This window comes from Monodon monoceros, unplaced genomic scaffold (genome assembly GCF_005190385.1).
Source record: "Monodon monoceros isolate NGI ecotype Baffin Bay Population unplaced genomic scaffold, NGI_Narwhal_1 Super_Scaffold_4, whole genome shotgun sequence".
Lineage (NCBI taxonomy): Eukaryota > Metazoa > Chordata > Mammalia > Artiodactyla > Monodontidae > Monodon > Monodon monoceros.
The window spans coordinates 43,509,203-43,528,240 of NW_021703781.1; the positions used below are offsets into that span (position 1 = coordinate 43,509,203).

The window sequence follows — 19,038 nt, forward strand, 5'->3', positions numbered from 1 at the left end:
AAATCGTCTTTTTATAAGAGCAGAGTTTGCTCTGAGTTACTCCAAATTCCTGCAGATACTAAAATGGGATCCTATGGAATGCTGAAAGATGCAGAGAGCTGTCTTTGACTATTTTTTTCATTATGCAAAACTTGGCCCTGGAGAGATGGTCATGTACCTCATTAGCTAAAACAGGCAAGCATGTCAGTACTGCAAATTAACTTACCGGGGAAAGCTGAAGTGGATTCAGATCATTCAGGTTTCGAAAGCAGATCTAAATCTACTGAACTGAACTATTAGGGCAACTCTGTGAGGTTAGAATCTCACAAATGTTTATCCTTATTGTCTCTTCCCCACACTCACAGAATACAAACTTCTCCTTAAACCAAACCTGCATGAGGAACAGCAAAGGCTCTACTGCAACCAACAATGATAGTTACACGTCTAAGTTTTCAAAAGTATCATTAGTACCTACTCACAAGCCACCCCCACACACACATCCAATAAATACAGATGGAGACAATCAAATACTCTTTCTCCTTATATTAAATCTTTGTGTTTATAAAGTGAAGGGTTCCCAGGGACCTCATATTATTATGTAACACGTGTCATCCAGCCAACGTGATGCTGTTAGGAATAGAGTATCAAAACCCTTCGTTTTATCAATTATGTCATTATTAACTTAAAATACCATTCATCTGGGTGCTCATTCCATATTAACTTCATGCTCCTGCCACTTTACTCTCCATAAGAACTCTGAGTTGAGTGGTGTATAACAAGCTTCATTCAATTTTCCCACCCAAGTTGTGAAGCCCACTGACATCAGAACTACACAGTTGTCTAAAATGCTAGAACAATACCAGAGTAGTTGCTTCAGAAGCCAGGAGTAAGGCAAACAATGTGCCCACGTTGTCAATAAAGATAAGTGTACTTCTCTGTATCTGACCCTAGAAACATGCAACCCTCTTGGGAGACAGAGGCACCCCATTAGCAACATTATATAAATTCCTTAAGGAAAATAAGCAATATTCTCCCTCAGATGTTATATAAAAAAATATTTTTTTTAAAAATCAACAGACTAGGCTTCCACTTGTGGATTGTAAATGTCGTCGAATTCTGGAAATCAAAAAATCTTCCCTTTCATATGTGTTTTTGCTTATTTTTGACACTTTGATGATGCCAGAACATCAGCTTCGAAGGGTACCAGCGAGAAACGCCGGCATGTAGAGAAATCCAGGAGCGCCACAAAAGCGCCAAAAAGAAAGTAAGGGTGATAGCAGACGCATTTCATTTCAAGTCTGATGAGCCTGCAGTTAGGATTTTCCGGTTGGGCAGGTTTGCCAGGGCATTTGGGAGACGGGGCTTTCTACTCCTCTTCTCACACTCACACATACACAGCACAAAGCACACCGGGGGCGCATTCAAACTCTACGTACAGTAGGGGGCCTATATGAATGTATATGTTTATTAAAAAAAAAAAAGAAAGAATAGCTTGACATCTGACAAAGACACGAAGGCAACGTAGGTGCAGTGAGTCTGACTCTGAGAAACGTACACAGCCCCGCAAGAAGTGCCCGTTAAAATGAAACATTTCTGAGGATGAGGACAGACACGGCAAGCGGGAGGGGCGGGGGCCGACAGACAATACAGAGACCCGCAGCTCCCCACCGACAGGGTGCCACACGGACCCGGAGCGTAACCCCTGCTTACTGTGGACTCTTGGGGTAGAAGGGCAGAGTCACATGGCTGAGATCCTGGATGTCGAAGGCGGTGGGCTCAGCGGAGATCGCCTGCCGCTTGGTGCGCGGCTCGCCTTGCAAGGTGCTCGCGCTCTGCTTCTGCGCCTGCTGGGTAGCCGGCCGGATCACCGAGCGGTACTTGTCCAGCTCGTTCTGCAGCTTCTGGATCAGTTCGTCCTTCTGATCCAACTCCAGCTCCAGCTCGTCGATGAGAGCATCCCGCTGCCTCAGCTCCTCGATCTTCTCCTGGAGCGCGTACTGTAAATCCCGCAGGGTGCCCATGCTCCTCGGGGCTGCCGGGGGCTCCTTCCTGCCGCTTCTCCGCGTCTTGGGGCGTCCTCCCCTCTCCGATCAACTTTCCCCAAAGTCGCTGCTGCCTCCCGAGTGCGAAAGCTTCCTACTTGAGACCAAAGCCAGCCCTGGCTTCTGAGCATGCCCAGTCTCCCGGCTCCAGCCACCGAGAGTTTCAGGGCAGATTCCACTTCTCCGGGCTGTGAGGCTGAGCGCGGGGATGAGCCAAAAGGCGGGTCGAACCGGAATTCAACCTGAACCGCGGTGGGCGCCGCGGCGCCAGGGAGAAGAGCCGGGAGCGCGATGGCAGGGGAGCGGGAGAAGGGACTCGGATGGGGGCTCCGAGGCCGCGGCGGGCGTGCCCGGGTCACTCACGCCGGGCGCCGGAGGAAGCCGGCGGAGCGTGTGGGGAGCCCGATAAACCTCTGAGCGCGCCGAGGGCTGCGCGGGCGGAGCGAGGCGGGAGGACTACTTTGGGGGCGGGGAGGCGGGCGGGAGAGGACCGGGGGGACCCGGCGCAAACTCGGGAAGCGTTAGCCGGCTCCAGAGCATACCAGGCTGGAGGACGTGGGGCTACAATCCTGGCGACGAGGGAGGGCAGAGCGGGCTCTGCATCCTCAGCGCGCTGAGTTCTGCAGGTGTCTGGACCGCCAGCCTCACCAAGAAAGGCTCCCCAGCCTGCGGCTGAGCTCTCGCGTCTTCCACGCAGCCCTTCTCACGGGGAGCGCCTCACACAGGTGGCTAACGCTTGAAAACAAACTTGCTTTTCAGGAAAGGAGAGAGTATCCGTGCAGGGGAGGGACTTCCACTCACATCCAGGCGCCTTTGGGGATGCGGGAGGGAGCTTCTGATTTTCTTCTCCCCCGTCAGCATTGCCAGCTCCTGCGAATGACTCCCCTTTCCGCTCCTTTCAAACACGGATTAATGAACTCTTTTGGGGGCAAGGGTCGAAACGGGATTGGGCCCCAGAGGGCTGCTCAGCTTCCCCACTGCCCCTCCCACTTAAACCAGTGTCTGCGGAATAGTTTATGGAAGGGTCTTGCTCCTTCCCTGTACTGAATTCTGGGCGGGGAGCGCAGGGCGGGTCAAAATCGTTGCAGAGTTCCAAAAAGTTCATCCTGAAATGGAACCATATCTTTGAAATTACTTCCTTGACAACCAAGCCGTTAGGGCTGTATCCTTCCACTTGAATGGCAAGACACAAACTTCGAAGAAGAGGGAAAATCTTAAAGAAAAGGAGGATCCTAGACGGGCTGTGGTGAAGTGCCGCCCCCCTTCACCTACTCCCACCTCCGACCCCATCCCTGCCTGCTCAATATTTCCTAAAATGATGACAATTTAGGTAGCATCCTTTCTGTCCAAGGGTAATTCTCCCATAGTGTTTAGAATCCTCCATAATACTTACTGAAATTCCTCATATTTACCTAAATCTTCACCAAATCATTTAAAATTTTAGCATCTTAACTGCAGTCCTCTAATTACTGTTCTTGAGAACTCAGTGTTCTGATCCTCGATGCTCTATTTGGCCATTCCTTAACACCAAATAAAACAAAGTAGGTAGAAAATAAATTAAAATTCTGAATTGCAATCCAGAACTATTCACTGGAATCTAAATTTAGCCAAGGACATATATATCAGTCCCCCCCCCCAAAAAAAGTGCTCACTTTTGCTACTGAATACACAGCCTGTTCTATCTAAGTAAGAAGAAGAAGAAAAGAATGGGGAGGGGGAGGAGAGGAAAGAAAAGAACAGAACCAGCTAGTCAATGTCACATTTATAAGCTTTTTGATTTAAAGTGTACTTGTTTGTAACTAGAAGTATAAATGAAAAAGGATGTATAGTCCTAAACAGTCTTCTACCCAGATGATGATTTAATTCTCTCAGTACAAATGATATGACACTTAATTTTTCTGCTTTCCAGCATGGATATTTTCAGAAGTGCATTTCTTTCAGAATGTAATATATAAAGTGGATAATTCCCCAAAATAAACATGAATAACTTACAGATACTGATAGCAGCAAGTAGGAGTTCTGAATTATTGTGATTTTAATTAAAACTAAACCAAGCAGAAGTGCTCTGGCTTTGTATAACTGACTCCATTCTAAAAGAGCTTCAGTGACATTTTCCTTCTCCCAGGAAAAAGGCCAAATTCTTATCTTACTTAACCTATGGGAATTCTTTAATTCCATGGCAAAATGTCTAAAACTAAATGAGACTTTTTTTCCCTATAGATCTATTATAGGGTCCAGGAGCCCAAGAGTTTATGTCTAAAAATATATCAGGAGCAATGTATAGGGGACATCGTTAGACAACTGCTAAGCAGAGTTATGTTTTAAGGTTCATTTGAGGCTTAAATGGGGTTTACTTAATGTCTTTGAGCAGCACAAAGTAGAGAAGATTCTTCTTCATTTGTAGAAAGCTTGTCTACATGTAAAAAGGATAAAAGAAACTAAAGCTTTTTCCCCCAAAATAAAAAAGAGCAGTTTAACCAAAAAAAAAAAAAAAAAAGTCAGGTTTCTTTGGGTTTTTTTTAACAAAAGTGAAGTTTCTTCCACTGTTATGTAAATATTTTTCATTATTTAAGCTATCATATCTACATGCCACTATAGGATATATCCATGTTACATTTTCATTTTAAATGGAATTCTTGTGATACAAAATATATTCCTTGATGAATCCCATAGTGAGAGTCAGGAATCTGTTGTAATAAATGCAAAGAAACTAAACAGCTGGGAAGATATGACTATTACAATTGACTTACACTTTAAAAGGTATTTAAGGTGTAAGAACATATTTGGTTGTATTAGCCTATACGATGAAAAAGTAAAATTGCCCTTAAATACTTTATAATTGTATATGCAAAATCCAGAATTCTAGGCTTTTCCCTTCCATTTTTAAAGTCAAAATAAATATTTTAAGTAAGTTTTTCAATGCTGTTCTTGACTGTTTGTTTAAATCCTGAGGGACCCCGGTTTTCTATCTCAACCTTTTGAGTGATTCCAATATTTTCTTAAATATCTTTTGCATTGTATTTGGTAAATGCTGGAAATAAATTTTACATAAATAATCAAGGTTTTGTAGTTTCATTTCAACAGACAGATTTTACTATATGTCTTATAGTAAACTTAATTGGCTAAGTTATAATATCACGGATCAGGCACAAGTCTACTTCCTGCTATTAGGCTACCACAAATTTGGAATGGAGTGGAACTGCATATATTGAGCTCTCCCACTGCCTTTCTGGGATGAAGTCTTGATGTTAGATGCTGAAGCACAGAACAATGCAATTTTGAAGGAACTTAATTTATACACTAGAATTCCATAGTCAACTCACAACCTACTTTCAGCAGTCTCTCTTTGTTGTAGCTCTGATGGAAGCAAAGTTCCACCAGTAGCCAGACCCACCTGTGGCATATTGATGCTCTTCAATTTTGCATGCAACCCTCATGACTGAGAATAAATATTATCACACCTTCCTTAATGGAATCTCAGAATCACTTAATAAGACATTCAGTAATTCAGCTTTATCATAATACTGGCCATTAAAAAAAATAAAGCCTTTAGAATTTATTATCCTACACTAAAAACATAATTAGCCTCAAAAGAACTCTGATAATTTCGTCATCCAGCTGCCCATTCCACTGGTGCTACATTTCCTGCAGGAGTCCTAAGTTTGAAATTTTCTTCTGAAATTTTCATGTACATGTCTTGAACAGCAAAAACCAAAACCAAAAACAAACAAAACATAGATGAGCTATGTTTTGGGTCATGGAAGCCTCCCCTTGCAGAAAACTGCTAGAAGTAACAAGTAACCCTAAGAATCTAGATATGAAGGTTACTATTACTGGTAAACATACTGGCTTGCTCAAAACTGTTGCTCTTAATCAAGACCACAAGAAAAATAACTAACTTCCTGGAGCTCTTAATGCACGACGGGCACTGTTCATGTAACCCTACGAGTTGGACATTATTATTATTTCCATTTATATTTGACAAAAGGGAGGCAGAGGATCTCCCACCCAATGAATATCAAAGCCTGGATTCAAATAAAGACCATTTGATGCAGAGCTCAATCCCATACCCCTGCCCTTCATTGCCTTCTGCAGGACTTCCAAGGGTGGCTAATGCCTTGTTCTGGATCCCGAGATATAAAACATTACTTAACATTAACTAGCCTGACTTTGGGGTTGGATATGTGGAAAGAGGAGAAATTTGGAAAATCCTAAAAGAGCGGGAAAAGATTTTTTAAAAGTTCCTTTTCCCAAAACTGTCTCCACTTCAGCCCCATTTCATCTTGATTTAGGGTTACCAACTTGCACCCATTTGCCTGGGACTGTCCTGGTTTTCATATTAAAATTGCTTGGGACTGTCCTAGTTTTTAAACTGAAGTCCTAAGTACCCCTTGGTCCTGGGCAAACCAGGATGGTTGGTCACCCTATATAGTTCAGGATTGCAGAACAGAACCTCTCTATTTTATATTTTCACGTTTTGTGTTCCAAGTTACTGACAGAAAAGTAAAACCAAGGAAGATCTGTAATAATAATACCTATTATTTTAAGCACATTACAAACCCACTTATGCATTTGTTGTGTGAATGTGCTTTAGGAAAGCGATCATCCCATTTCAATGCATAATACATCACAGGAATTGTCTTTGACAACAGAATTTTAATTATACTTTGATAAATTAGACAAGGATTCAAGTCTCTCTTTTTGGTTTATCTTTCTTATAAAAATCTAGAATTTAGACAGATTGGCTTCCTATAGATTAAGCACAACAATTCAAGCTCCTGCTAGTTGATTTAAGTCCTATAAAATTAGATTATTCTTACTACTGTGTTGGTGGCTAGATCTGGCCACCAGGAATGCATAATTAAATGAATATAAGTAAAAATTCTAATGGTTGAGTTGTTTAGAAGTCATACTACCGAAATGATAAGTTCTGGATGGAAAAGGAAAAAGAAAACCATAAAACGTTAATGATGAAAATCTTACTGCAGAGACTTGGAAAGTAATAGTGCATCGTACCATACTTGCTAATGGGCTTAGAGTTTAATACCGAATTAGTGTCATAGTTAATATTACTTGAAATGAATTCTTATATTCCACTGCTTAAGATGATGGTAAGTTATTATTGGACCCCAGCCTAAACTAATGTGCATGGAAATCCATGCACTATCTACCAAGAAGACAATTTCTTTGTACTCTTTACTCAGCTGACCATTTCCAAAGACCGAAAGAAATAAAAGTTTTTTAAGAAGAAAAGTATTAAGTTTTCCGTGGTTCTTTCATAAATGGAAACATTTTTAATGCATAAAACGGCATTTAAAATGCTTTCTTCTCAAAATATTTTACTGCATTTTAAGTCCAGTGAATATAGGCATGAGAATGCAACATAATAATATCTCCTGTATCTGATTAATAAATTAGTTTCTCAATTCCATTTCAGTGATTTTTCTGGCATATTAAATGTACATCATTTCCTAACTCAATGCATCAATATTTCCCACAAAATATTCAAAAATATTTGCAAAAGTAATTTTGCATTTGAAAACATATTTGACAGCATGTGACTCAGAGGAGAATAGCTCTGAGTCAACGATATTTTTATTGTCGCTTTTATTTTAAATAGCATTTAGCAGCTGATATAACTTGGTCATTTTCTTCCCACTTGTTTTTTAATCAAAATTTAAAGTAAAAACCATACTTTGCTAGCGAACTTATTAAAATTAGTAAGGTGGGAAAGTACTTAAGATGTAAGAAAAACAATAAAATAGAAGTTTGAGTGAATCGGGGTTTTATCAGTAAATAACTTGAATGAACTGGGCAAGAGAAAAACGGCAAGACCTTTGTTTCGACTGTGAGAATGTCAGAGATTTGGAGGAGAGGGGAAGCTGCAGTCAAAAAGATACAGTAGGGACACATATAGAAATCTTCACTCTCATGAACTTAACTAGCTTCAAATTAAGGAAACTCTTGATATTTGACTTTTATATAATCATGAGATGGAAATCCAGAAGTCCATCTCTAATGATAGGCAAATGAAGTAGTAGGCTGGTAAAACAAATAGATATGATTCTAGGGCCAAAATTTGGTACCTGATATTTATGAAAGCATTACCCTTGGAACAAGGATGCATACACTATTTGCTATGTATTGGTAACCAAGTAAAATTATCAGTCATTTTGCCCAATGTATATTTCCAGAAAAGAATAATTTCTCCCTTGTCCAGACTAGATTTTTTAAAATTCATTTTTCAAAGCACATACTGGTAGGTAAGAATACTTCAAATATTAGTTGTTCAAATTTAAACTTAACAGACAAACATGCAAACACCTATACAATAAATAAGTTGCCCAAAACAGCAATATGTAAAGTATCATATGGTTTTAATGCCCCATACAAATAGATAAAAAATAGGGATTTCTACACTTTTGTTGGTATTAAGCAGAAGAATTAGTGTCTGTTTGAGTCATTGCAATATGTAAGAATGTCTTTACTCAAGAATCAGAGTTAAAGGAGTTATGAAAAATTCATCTAAGTTTTTCATAGAATATAGTACAGTCAAAATTCTATCTATCTTCCTTAGAAAAGCATCTATGTTAAATACCAATTCTAAGTGGAAAAAATGACAGGGTAACCTTCAAAAATTTAGTTGTGGAAGGTTAAAAGCAATTGCTGCTGTTAGGCACAAAGAGAACTTGGTGAAAACTGCTCGTTTCCCCTTTGCAGTGTCCACTGGTCAGACCCTCTCTCAGTACCCAGCAAGTAACTCTCAGCTGTCACAGAACTGAAACTCACCTACGGTAGCAGCACTTCCACACATGGCCCATTATTTCAGTTACTTTATGCCCCTCTCACGGGCACTCCCAAAATACAAAGAACTGAAGGACTGACGACAACATCTGCCATGGTTTGACACCCCACCCTTCCTCACCTCCTAAACCAACAAAGGAAAGGTCTTATTCTCTACTAGTAATGGATATCACAGAATTTTGAGCTGGAATGTACCAGAGAGATTATGTAATTCAACCTCCTCATTTCAAATTTCAGGCAAGTTAAAGGCCAAGGAAGTTAAATGACTCACCCAAGGCAGAGTTTAAAACCCAAGTCTCCGAATTCTCAGCTTAGTGTTCTGAAAGTTATAATATGCATTCACTGGCCAATTTATTTATACTGTACATAGAAGCCTGATTCAATTCACAGGAAAATCCTCTTATCGCTTAAAAATTAATAGTTGTTAAAGTCAATTCAGAACACTTTAATTTGCTGCAGGGAACAAAATATAATAAAATGTCTTTGAAATGTCTAACTAGTTCTAGTATGCTTCTCGATATACTCAAACCATATGGAACTTTTGTTGCTACTCTGGGGATCTACATTACATAAAGGAGACAGAGAGAGAGAGAGTATGTGTGTGTGTGTGTGTTCACACGTGCCTCACAGGTACGAAATATAAACCACACCACCACACTCTCCAAATCAACCCTCGTTTATGTCAAAGCAAAGGTAGGTACGTGAGGTGGATGCATTTTTTGCATCCACCTTATTTGGCAAAGATCTATATGGGGAAATAGAGTAAACCATCTCTCTTTTTCTCTTTCCAGACACACAACTCAGGTGTCCTCACATTACAGGGTTTTAAAAGTCCTTAAAATACGAAAGACATCATTACCAAGAAAGAGAAAATTTGTCTGCAATTTATAGAAATTTAAAGGTAACACCTAAACTGTGAACTCTCAGAATTCAAACAGTGACACTTGTTTAGAGTCCCTCAAATCATATAATTGGTCTGAGACCATTTGACATTTTTAATGATCAATGACATTTTGACCATTTAACTTTAGAATATGCCAAAATGTGATTTTATTCATTTAGTATGTTCTACTGGAGTACCCTACAAAACTTTTGCAAAGGAAAAAAAACAAAGACAGTAAAGATGTATTTTAAAATGCATTGAAATACATAGCACTTAAAATTTGTATTACATTAATATTTTCAAATAAAATGATTTTGTACTTTAATATTCTAAGTATATGATATTTTAATCACTAATCTATCTACAAGCAAATTATTAACACATTACATAATTTTCATATTCTGGAATGAGGGAATAGCCAATTGTGAGAAATTGGAATAATTGATGAAGAAAACACAAATAACCAAGAAAAAGCATATGGTAACAGCTGGTGAAAAAGCTCAACTCAGTGGTCAATGGACAGCTTTGCTAGCAACCCAGTAACTCTAATTGAGATCCCTCACCCATCAGAACATACACTACAACCCAGTATTTCCTCAAAATATGAACTAAAAGAATACTAGTTCCTTCAAATGGTTATTGGTATAACTAAAAAGGGTTCCATGGCCAAAAATGTTTGGGAGACACTGAAAAAATTCAATAAAACAGATTTCTCTCTATTATTTTTTCAGAATTTTTAATTTTCCCATGTGTACCGTTAATCTCCAAAATAAATATATAATAAATATATACAGTTGATTTAAACAACCAGACTTTCTCTCTTCTAATACTTTAAGTGATGAACCTGAATGTATATGGTATTTAATGTTTAAAGACAAATTAGACAATTTATTAAAAACTACAAGCACCTTCCCCATTTGTGGAATTCCTTATCAGTATTTACATATACAGCAGTATCAGGGGCATGAATATACAGTTCTGGAACCACCAACAGTACTGCCAGCCACCAGTATCTCCCCTTTAAAACCACAATTTACCCAGCCTGTCACCACAGCCAATGACATGACAGAAAACCACGAGCATATGACAAATTTGGTGCTTACAGGAACGACTGACATTGCCATTTGACCCACAGTCACATTTCCTCTCTTAAAAATTAGGCTGGGTCATAGGATTATTGCTCAGGTTGGAAAATATTCAAGGGAAAATTACAATGGGACTGCAATCAGGAGAGCAATTGATTAATAATGAATTACATAAGTGTTAAACTAACCTTTTAGTTATTATAAATCTCCAGGCACCGAGCAATTTCATTTTAACATTTTAGAACTTTTCCACTGCTCATTCTCTTCCTGCCTGGAAAATCCTTCTCCTATCCCCTTTCACTACCTGAAAATCCCATTCCCGCTGCTTCCCGATCACCACATTCCATCTTTTGAGTCAGTAACTCAACTAACTCAATCTTCTGTTCTTTTCTCAAATATCACTCCTTCTGATAACCCTTCTGAATCATCTCTATAATATTTTCCCTTATAATAGCACTTTCATCATTTCTAATTATATATTATTTGCAAGGATATTTGTTAAATAGCTACCTGATCCATTAGACTGTAAACTCCAAGAAAGCAAGGAACTCTATTTTGTCCACCAACACTCAGAACAAGTAGGCCCTTCCTACATATTTGTTAACTGCATTGAATGGACAAAGGTAGGACTAAATGAATGAATTCAGCAAATATTTATTTAGTATTTACAACACACCACCATCAATAAAAACAGAAAAATTGTCCCTCTCTCCACCAAGAGATCCAACCAACAAGCTGAACTAAGTATCCTTTGATGCAATGTGAAGATGGGCTTCAGAGTTTGCACCCTCACTAGGGTGTCATTCAGAAATGCACGTATCATAAGCCTCAGAAACTTCAGTATAATTACCCTTGAGGAGCAGCTGTCCTAAATCTGAAGTCTCAATCAGGAATTCTGCAAGTCAAGTGTTTGTCTGGGTTCTAAATAGCACTGATTTTCTACGCTCTTCCTGCAAAGATTTGTGATATCCGTTGCCCTTAGACAGGAAGTTCAAATTTGGTTCTAACCACTTAAAATAATCAACTTAGGTAAAACCTTTGAAGCTAAAATATTATGACCAAAATTAGCCTGGAATATGTATGTGTGTGTGTGCACATACACAGGTGTGTATAGATGTGTATGTGATATATGGTGTGTGTGTGTGTGTGTGTGTGTGTGTATATATATATATATATAACCAATATTAATGTAGTAAGTGCAGCTTAAAAGTGAAAACAGGTAATGAATTTCTCTATAACACGGTAGCAAAAGGCGACATGAAAAATACGATATGGTGATTTTTCCAAAAATTGATACTTTGGCTCTCTATAATTCTGCATGTTCTGTGTGGAATAAATCAAATCAATCAGAGGCTTAGTTTAAATATGTGTTTTCCTTCTGCAGGAAAAAATAAAAACATTTACATCACTCTTTGAACCACGTATTTGCCTGATTAAGACCCATAACTGTGCTTTCTACCTCCACCTTGAAATATTTCTAGGAAATGATATTTTTTGATACCCAAACACCTTTTCAAATTACACCTCACAAGCAACTCTCTTAATGCACTTTTAAATTGCTGTAATCTCAGTCTTGCTTACTTGAGGCTTATAATATATTGTCTTCAAGGTTCAGTGTTCTTTCATATAACACTGGCAGCATCTATAGCATCAGCAATTCTGTAATTTTTTTCTTTTGTTTCTTCACAAATTCTAGCTACTCCTTCAAAAAGCTGACTGCTTTATTTGGATTTGGCCTGTTTTTACTAGTCCTTCTTCATACCTACATCTTTTTAGAAAACTCAGTTGATATTATTTTGAAAGCAGATGCTTCCAGTTAAAGTACTTGTAATCACCCTATGCAGTGATTATTAACCAAGACTTACGTTCTGTCTGATCACCTCATTTACAATGGCTTTGGAAGTTCAGATTGAAATGAAGTTCAAAAAGCAAATTTATCTCTAATAATACTTTTAATTCAATAACTTAATTCTTAAAGTGATATACTCACCTCCCTCCCCTCTCTCTTGTTCTTTCTTTTGCTCTTTCTATAGAATATCAGGAGAGGCCCTTCAAACAAAAGCATAAGCTGAATACCACAATTAACTAGCCAAGCGCTGAAGTGCTAACCTTTGGGTGTTAGCAATAATCTAAATGTTAAATTGCTTTCCAATTGAACCAAAAGACAGGAGTATAGAGTTTGTTAATGCAAAAAAAAAGGAATATTTCTCTGGTAGATGTTTCCTGTAAGTTCAAAAAATCAGCAAGAAGGTTTCCTAAGTTCTTCAAATTTATTTCACTGGAATATAGGTTTTGTGATAAAGCTAATTTTTGTCAAAGTTACAGAAACCTAAGCCCAAACTTTTCCTATGAAAAAACAAAAGGAGACCCCTAGCTATGGAAGAGAGTCTAACCTGGAGATACGGATTCAAAGCTTTGCACACATATCCCCCACAAATCTATATAAATGAAGCTTTGCGCTGCAATAGTATAATGCTGCTTCAGGGTTGAAATGGAAATCTAAGTTTCTGATTTGCAACTGTCTGAAACTTCTGGGTCTTCAATAAAAGCTGTGTTAATAACTATTTGAATGTAAGAACTCTTTTGACATTGCATCATTTATTTCTAGTGAGTCTTATTTATATTTTTTTCTTAAGAAATAGGAGTCTCGTGGTGTTGCAGTTATCAATAGACATAATCCTTTTGGAAGCAGTATTTCCCAAGAGGAAAAAATATCTGTGATTAACAGTAATTAAGCTCTATAAAAGAAAAATATCTTATTGAGATATGTATGCTTTACCTCTCTATATATAAAAAAAGCATTCTTTATTCAGATAAATATATTTTTTATAAAATGGTTTCTAATTGAGATTTAAATTTGTCACTTTCTAAAAGTGCAAGGTTAAGAAAAGTATTACATGATTGTGAAATTTATACTTCTACTTTACATGGATTATTTGATTTTAAACATGCTTCCATAAATAGTGTACAGCTTCAGTGAACAGTACATTCTTCAAATTTTTCTCTCAGCTATTAATCACTAATTTATAAGGGCTAAAATACAGAACTAAAGGTACAATTGCACCCTCTACTGTTCACATTTTCTATTCCATATGAGCAGAACACTGTGTATGTTTAACATATTCATTATAAAAGTAAATCATATTGTCAGGTAAATCACATTGGCTTCCTTTGACATTAATTAGCAGACCCTCAAATAAGCTCTATTTGTTAGAATTTCTTTACTAATACAAATGGAAACTTGACATTTATACAGTTACTGGAACTAAACTAATTTAGAAAATAATGACTCTTAGCAAGACACTTGAAATGTGAAGTATTCATTAACTTCCTGACAATAAATGGTAATGTTGATCACCTTTTAACATTAGTCTTAACAAGGAAAAATATCGTCATAAGAGCCAACAATTGGCACACTCTTAACAGTATATAAAGTGTACCCAATTTTTTTCAAGTTAGAATTCAAATAAATATTAATGTTTCTCTAAAAGTGCACATTGACATTCTAAAATATTAGTTTTGAGATCCTATCAAAATTATCAAAATTTAAAATACTACCATGAATCAAAATTAATAGCCTATTTGTTCTTTTCTTTTAAACCTTTCATGTTTCAATTAGATACTAGTTGTCTGATATTTATTAAAAGCTTTTATCAACTCTTCTTCTAGTGATAAAGAATTAGCTTGTTGCTGACCAACCCTCTCACCAAGAATAACTAGAAAAGCTGGGCAAAAAAAAAGAAAATGTTTAAGGCACTGGAAAATTTCTAAGCAGTAAGGAATTGAAGGGCTAATATCTCAGAGAAAAAAAGTGCTCAAGCCAACATTCATTGGCAAATTGGTAAATTTCGAGGCATTTACCAATTGCAAAACACCCCTAAGAAGATAAATAATAGTACAGATGAGAAGCTGAGGCTAAGAAGTCCAACAAAGGTTCTAAAAGTCTCATGGAGCTGAAGGGACAAAAACTGGAGTCCAAGCCCAACCATTTCAAAACCATAAGGCTAAATCTTAACTGACTCATCAAGATGGAAACTCATCTTCAAATCTTCTCAACCCATAACTGGACTAAGGTGACATGCCCCTCATCAGCCTGCCTGTCAAGAGCAAAAGTAAATCATCACTGGAGGAAGATCACATCACCCAGAACCTCAAATTATCTCTATGATTTTTTTTTTTGTGTGTGGTACGCGGGCCTCTCACTGTTGTGGTCTCTCCCGTTGCGGAGCACAGGCTCCGGACGCACAGGCCCAGCGGCCATGGCTCACGGGCCCAGCCGCTCCGCGGCATGTGGGATCTTCCCTGAACAGGGCACGAACCTGTGTCCCCTGCATCAGCACGCGGACTCTCAACCACTGCGCCACCAGGGAAGCCCTATCTCTATGATTTTTCATGTACAATATCCAGAATTCAATCAAAAACAGCTTGGTATACACAGACAATACCACATAACCTAAAGCTATGAAAAAAACAAAAGCAGACTGATGGGAGATCCTGGTGTTGGAATTATCTGATATGGACTTTGAAATAATTGTGATAAATATGCCTTAGAAATATGACAGAAATGTTGGTAACTTTAACAGAAAACTGAAAACTATGAAAGAAATTTTAGAACTGAAAAAAAGAGTAACTAAATTTTCATAATTCTGCACTAACATTTAACAACAGGAGTCAGAATTAGTAAATAAGAAGAAAAGTCCAAAGAAAATAGCTAGATTAAATAGAGAAAATGAATAAAATACAGAAAAAAAATGATATGAGATGCAGGGGCATAGGGAAAAGGTCTAATCTATATATAATAAGAGTCCCAAAAAGAGAGGAAAGAGAGAATAGGGCAGAAGCAATATTTGAAGAAATAATGGCTATGAATTTTCCAAAACTGATTAAAGCTATATCAAGCCATGATGTTAAGAGGCACAGTAAACCACCAGCATAATAAACACAAAGAGACACACACACACCTCTAGATATATCATTGTAAAACTACTTATAATCATAATAAAATAATAAAGAGAAAACTCTTAAGAGCAGACAGAGAAAAATACTCATCCCATGCAAAGGAACAACAATAAGATGACAGTTGATTTTTCCATTGAAACAATGAAAGCCTCAGGGCAATGGAATGGTAGTCACCAGGGGTTAGAAGAAAACAAAACTGCCAACCTAGAATTTTATAGTTGGCAAAAATATCTTTTGAAAATAAAAGCAAGTAAATACATTTTCAGAGAAACAAAAACCAGAGAATTTGTCACCAACAGATTCACACTAAAGATGACACTAAAAAACATTCTTCAGGAAGAAAGAAAATAAAATCAGATGAAATTAGATGAAAGCATGAAGATAGAAGGAAAAAATAAGTATAAGAATAAATATGTTAAATCTATATGAATGATTACTGTACAAAACAATAATAACATCTGACAACAATAATATGAGAGATAGAAGGAGACCAATAGAGTTAACAGTGTTGTTAAGTCATTGTACTGCCTGAGAAGTAATAGAAGCATTAATTTAACCTTAATTTTGCTAGTTCAAGGATGCATTGCATGTTGTAATTTATAGAGTAACTACTAAAAGAAATACAATGCATAAATGAAATATTGATGAATAGAAAACAGAATAAAAATAATTTATTAATTCAAGTATAGGCAAAAAAGAGAGAAAAACTTAAATAGAAAAGGAGACACAGTAGAACACAAACGGATTTAAGTTAAAATGTACCAGTTACTAAACTAATGTAAACATTAAATACTCCAAATACGAGACAGACTGTTTGCATGAACTTAAAAATAAAACAAGTATATACACATTACAAGAAACAATTTTTATATAGGAAAACAGAATGGTTTAGAGTAAAAAAGGTGTACAAACTAAACACAAACTGAAAAAAAAGCTGATGTAGCCCTATTATTACCAAAGAAAATTTTAAGAAAATAAGTATTACCAGAGATAAAGAGGAACATGTCACAATAATAACAGGATTGATTTATCATGAAGGAACTACAATTCTAAATTTATATGCACTTAATAACAGCCTCAAAACATGTGAAGTAAATATTCCTAGTGCTAAGAGGAGATACACACAAATTCCCAATCCTATTAGATGATTTCAACTTATTGCTCTCAATAACTGATAGAAAAGGAGATAGAAAATTAATCAGGATATAGATGATTTGAACAATATATTTAAAGAAAATTAATCAGGATATAGATGATTTGAACAACATATTTAACAAACTTAATTGCAATATGTAGAACACTCACTCCAAAATTACAGAACACATTATTTTCTAGTGCATAAGCAATTTTTATTAAAATTGACCATATTCCAGGCCATAAAACAAGTTTCAACAAACTTCAAAGGATTGAAATCATGTACTCTTATTGTAGTGGAATTCAGGTAGAAATCAATAACAATAATTGTCTCAGATACAGAAAAGGACTTGATAAAATTCAATATCCATTTATGATTTTTAAATAATCTTGAAAAGTTTGACAAAGAAGGGTACTTATCTGATGGAGGATATCTCCCCAAAAAATCTACAAGGAATTTCATCATATACTGGTGAAATATTGAAAGAGTTCCCCCTCACATCACAAAAAGAAATGATGCCCATTATCAGTCCTCTTATTCAACATTATAAACGAGGTCCTGGCCACTGAAATAAGGTAAGAAAGAGTAATAAAATGCATAAAGATTAGGAAAGAATATTACATACTCAAGTACGTAGAATTCCAGACAAATAGAATAAGTGACTTTAGCAAGGTCAGTGTATAAAAAGTTAATGTTAGGGCTTCCCTGGTGGCACAGTGGTTGAGGGTCCTCCTGCCAATGCAGGGGACGCGGGTCCGTGCCCCGGTCCAGGAGGGTCCCACTTGCCGCAGAGCGGCTGGGCCCGTGAGCCATGGCCACTGGGCCTGTGCGTCCGGAGCCTGTGCTCCGCAACGGGAGAGGCCGCAACGGTGAGAGGCCCGCGTACCGCCCAAAAAAAAAAAGTTAATGTTAAAAATTAATAATATTTTTCTATACCAGCAATAAGCAAAGAAACATTTTTTCAAAATGATACCATTTTTAATATCTGCAAAATACAACATATATCTAGGAATGCAATTAATGAAATATTTAAATGATTTCTACACACAACAGTTCAACAAATTATTGAGAGAAAATTAAAGAAGGAATAAATGGAAAGTTATGCCATGTTCCTAAATTAGAAGACTCAAAATTGTAAAGTGTCAATTCTCTCTAGGTGGATTCAAAGTTTCAGTTCAATCTCAAAATTTTAAATTTTTCTGTGGAAACTCCCAAATTTATAAGGAATTACATAACAATAAGAACAGCTAAGAGTATTGAAAAAGAACAAATTTGGAGGACATACACTACTGCATATCAAGAGTTACTATAAAGCCACATAATTGAGAGTGTGGTAGTGGTGTAGAGATAAACAAATGGTTCAACAGACTAGGATATAGAGTCCTGAAATAAACCTACATATTTCTGCCATTTGATTTACAACAAATGTGTCATTACACAAATGATAGTCTTTTCAATAAATAGAGCTGTATTAATCAACTATCCATATGAAAAAAATGAATCTTGTACCCTTCCTGATACCATACACAGTAATTCAATTCCAGGTGATTTGTAGATCTAAATGTGAAAGATAAAATACAAAGCTTCTAAAAGATAACATAGAAAAGCATATTCATCAACTTAGACTAGGAGAGGATGTCTTAAGATGCAAAAAGCGCTTACCACAAGGAAAACATTTCATGAAATGAACCATATTAAAACTAGGGAATTCTTTTGACCAAAAGACACCATTAAGGTGGATACATGTCATTATACATTTGTCAAAACCCATAGAATGCACAACACCAAGAATGAACTCTAATGTAAATTATGGACTTTGGGTGATAATGATGTGTCAGTGTAGCTCATCAGTTGTAACAAATGCACTACTCTGGTGCAGGATTTTGATAGTAGGGGAGGCTCTGTAAATGTGAGGGCAAGGGGTGTATAGGAAATCTCTGTACCTTCCACTCAATTTTGCTGTGAACCTAAAAGTGCTCTAAAAAATAAATTTTATTTTTAAAATAAGACACTATTAAGAGAGTTAAAAGGCAAACTACAAAATAGGAAAAGATATTTGCAATATATATTTAATCAGCAAAAAGTTTATACTCAGACTACCTCTGGAATTCCTAAAATTCAGAAGACAGATAATCCCGTAGAGAAATTGGC

General features: G+C 36.9%; 1 protein-coding gene across 2 annotated transcripts in view; it reads right to left on the minus strand.

Moving 5' to 3' along the window:
* PRKG1 (protein kinase cGMP-dependent 1) overlaps nucleotides 1–19,038 on the minus strand; it is a 1,179,082-nt gene that overhangs the window by 1,104,988 nt on the left and 55,056 nt on the right. The window contains exon 1 of one of the 2 annotated variants that reach the window (XM_029244879.1): nucleotides 1,690–2,123. The exons of the other annotated variant lie outside the window; for it this stretch is intronic. Within the exon in view, the coding sequence (XP_029100712.1) occupies nucleotides 1,690–2,000 (311 nt within the window). The 5' untranslated portion in view covers nucleotides 2,001–2,123. Of the gene's footprint in view, nucleotides 1–1,689; nucleotides 2,124–19,038 lie in introns of those variants that run through there. 2 annotated transcript variants of the gene reach the window in all.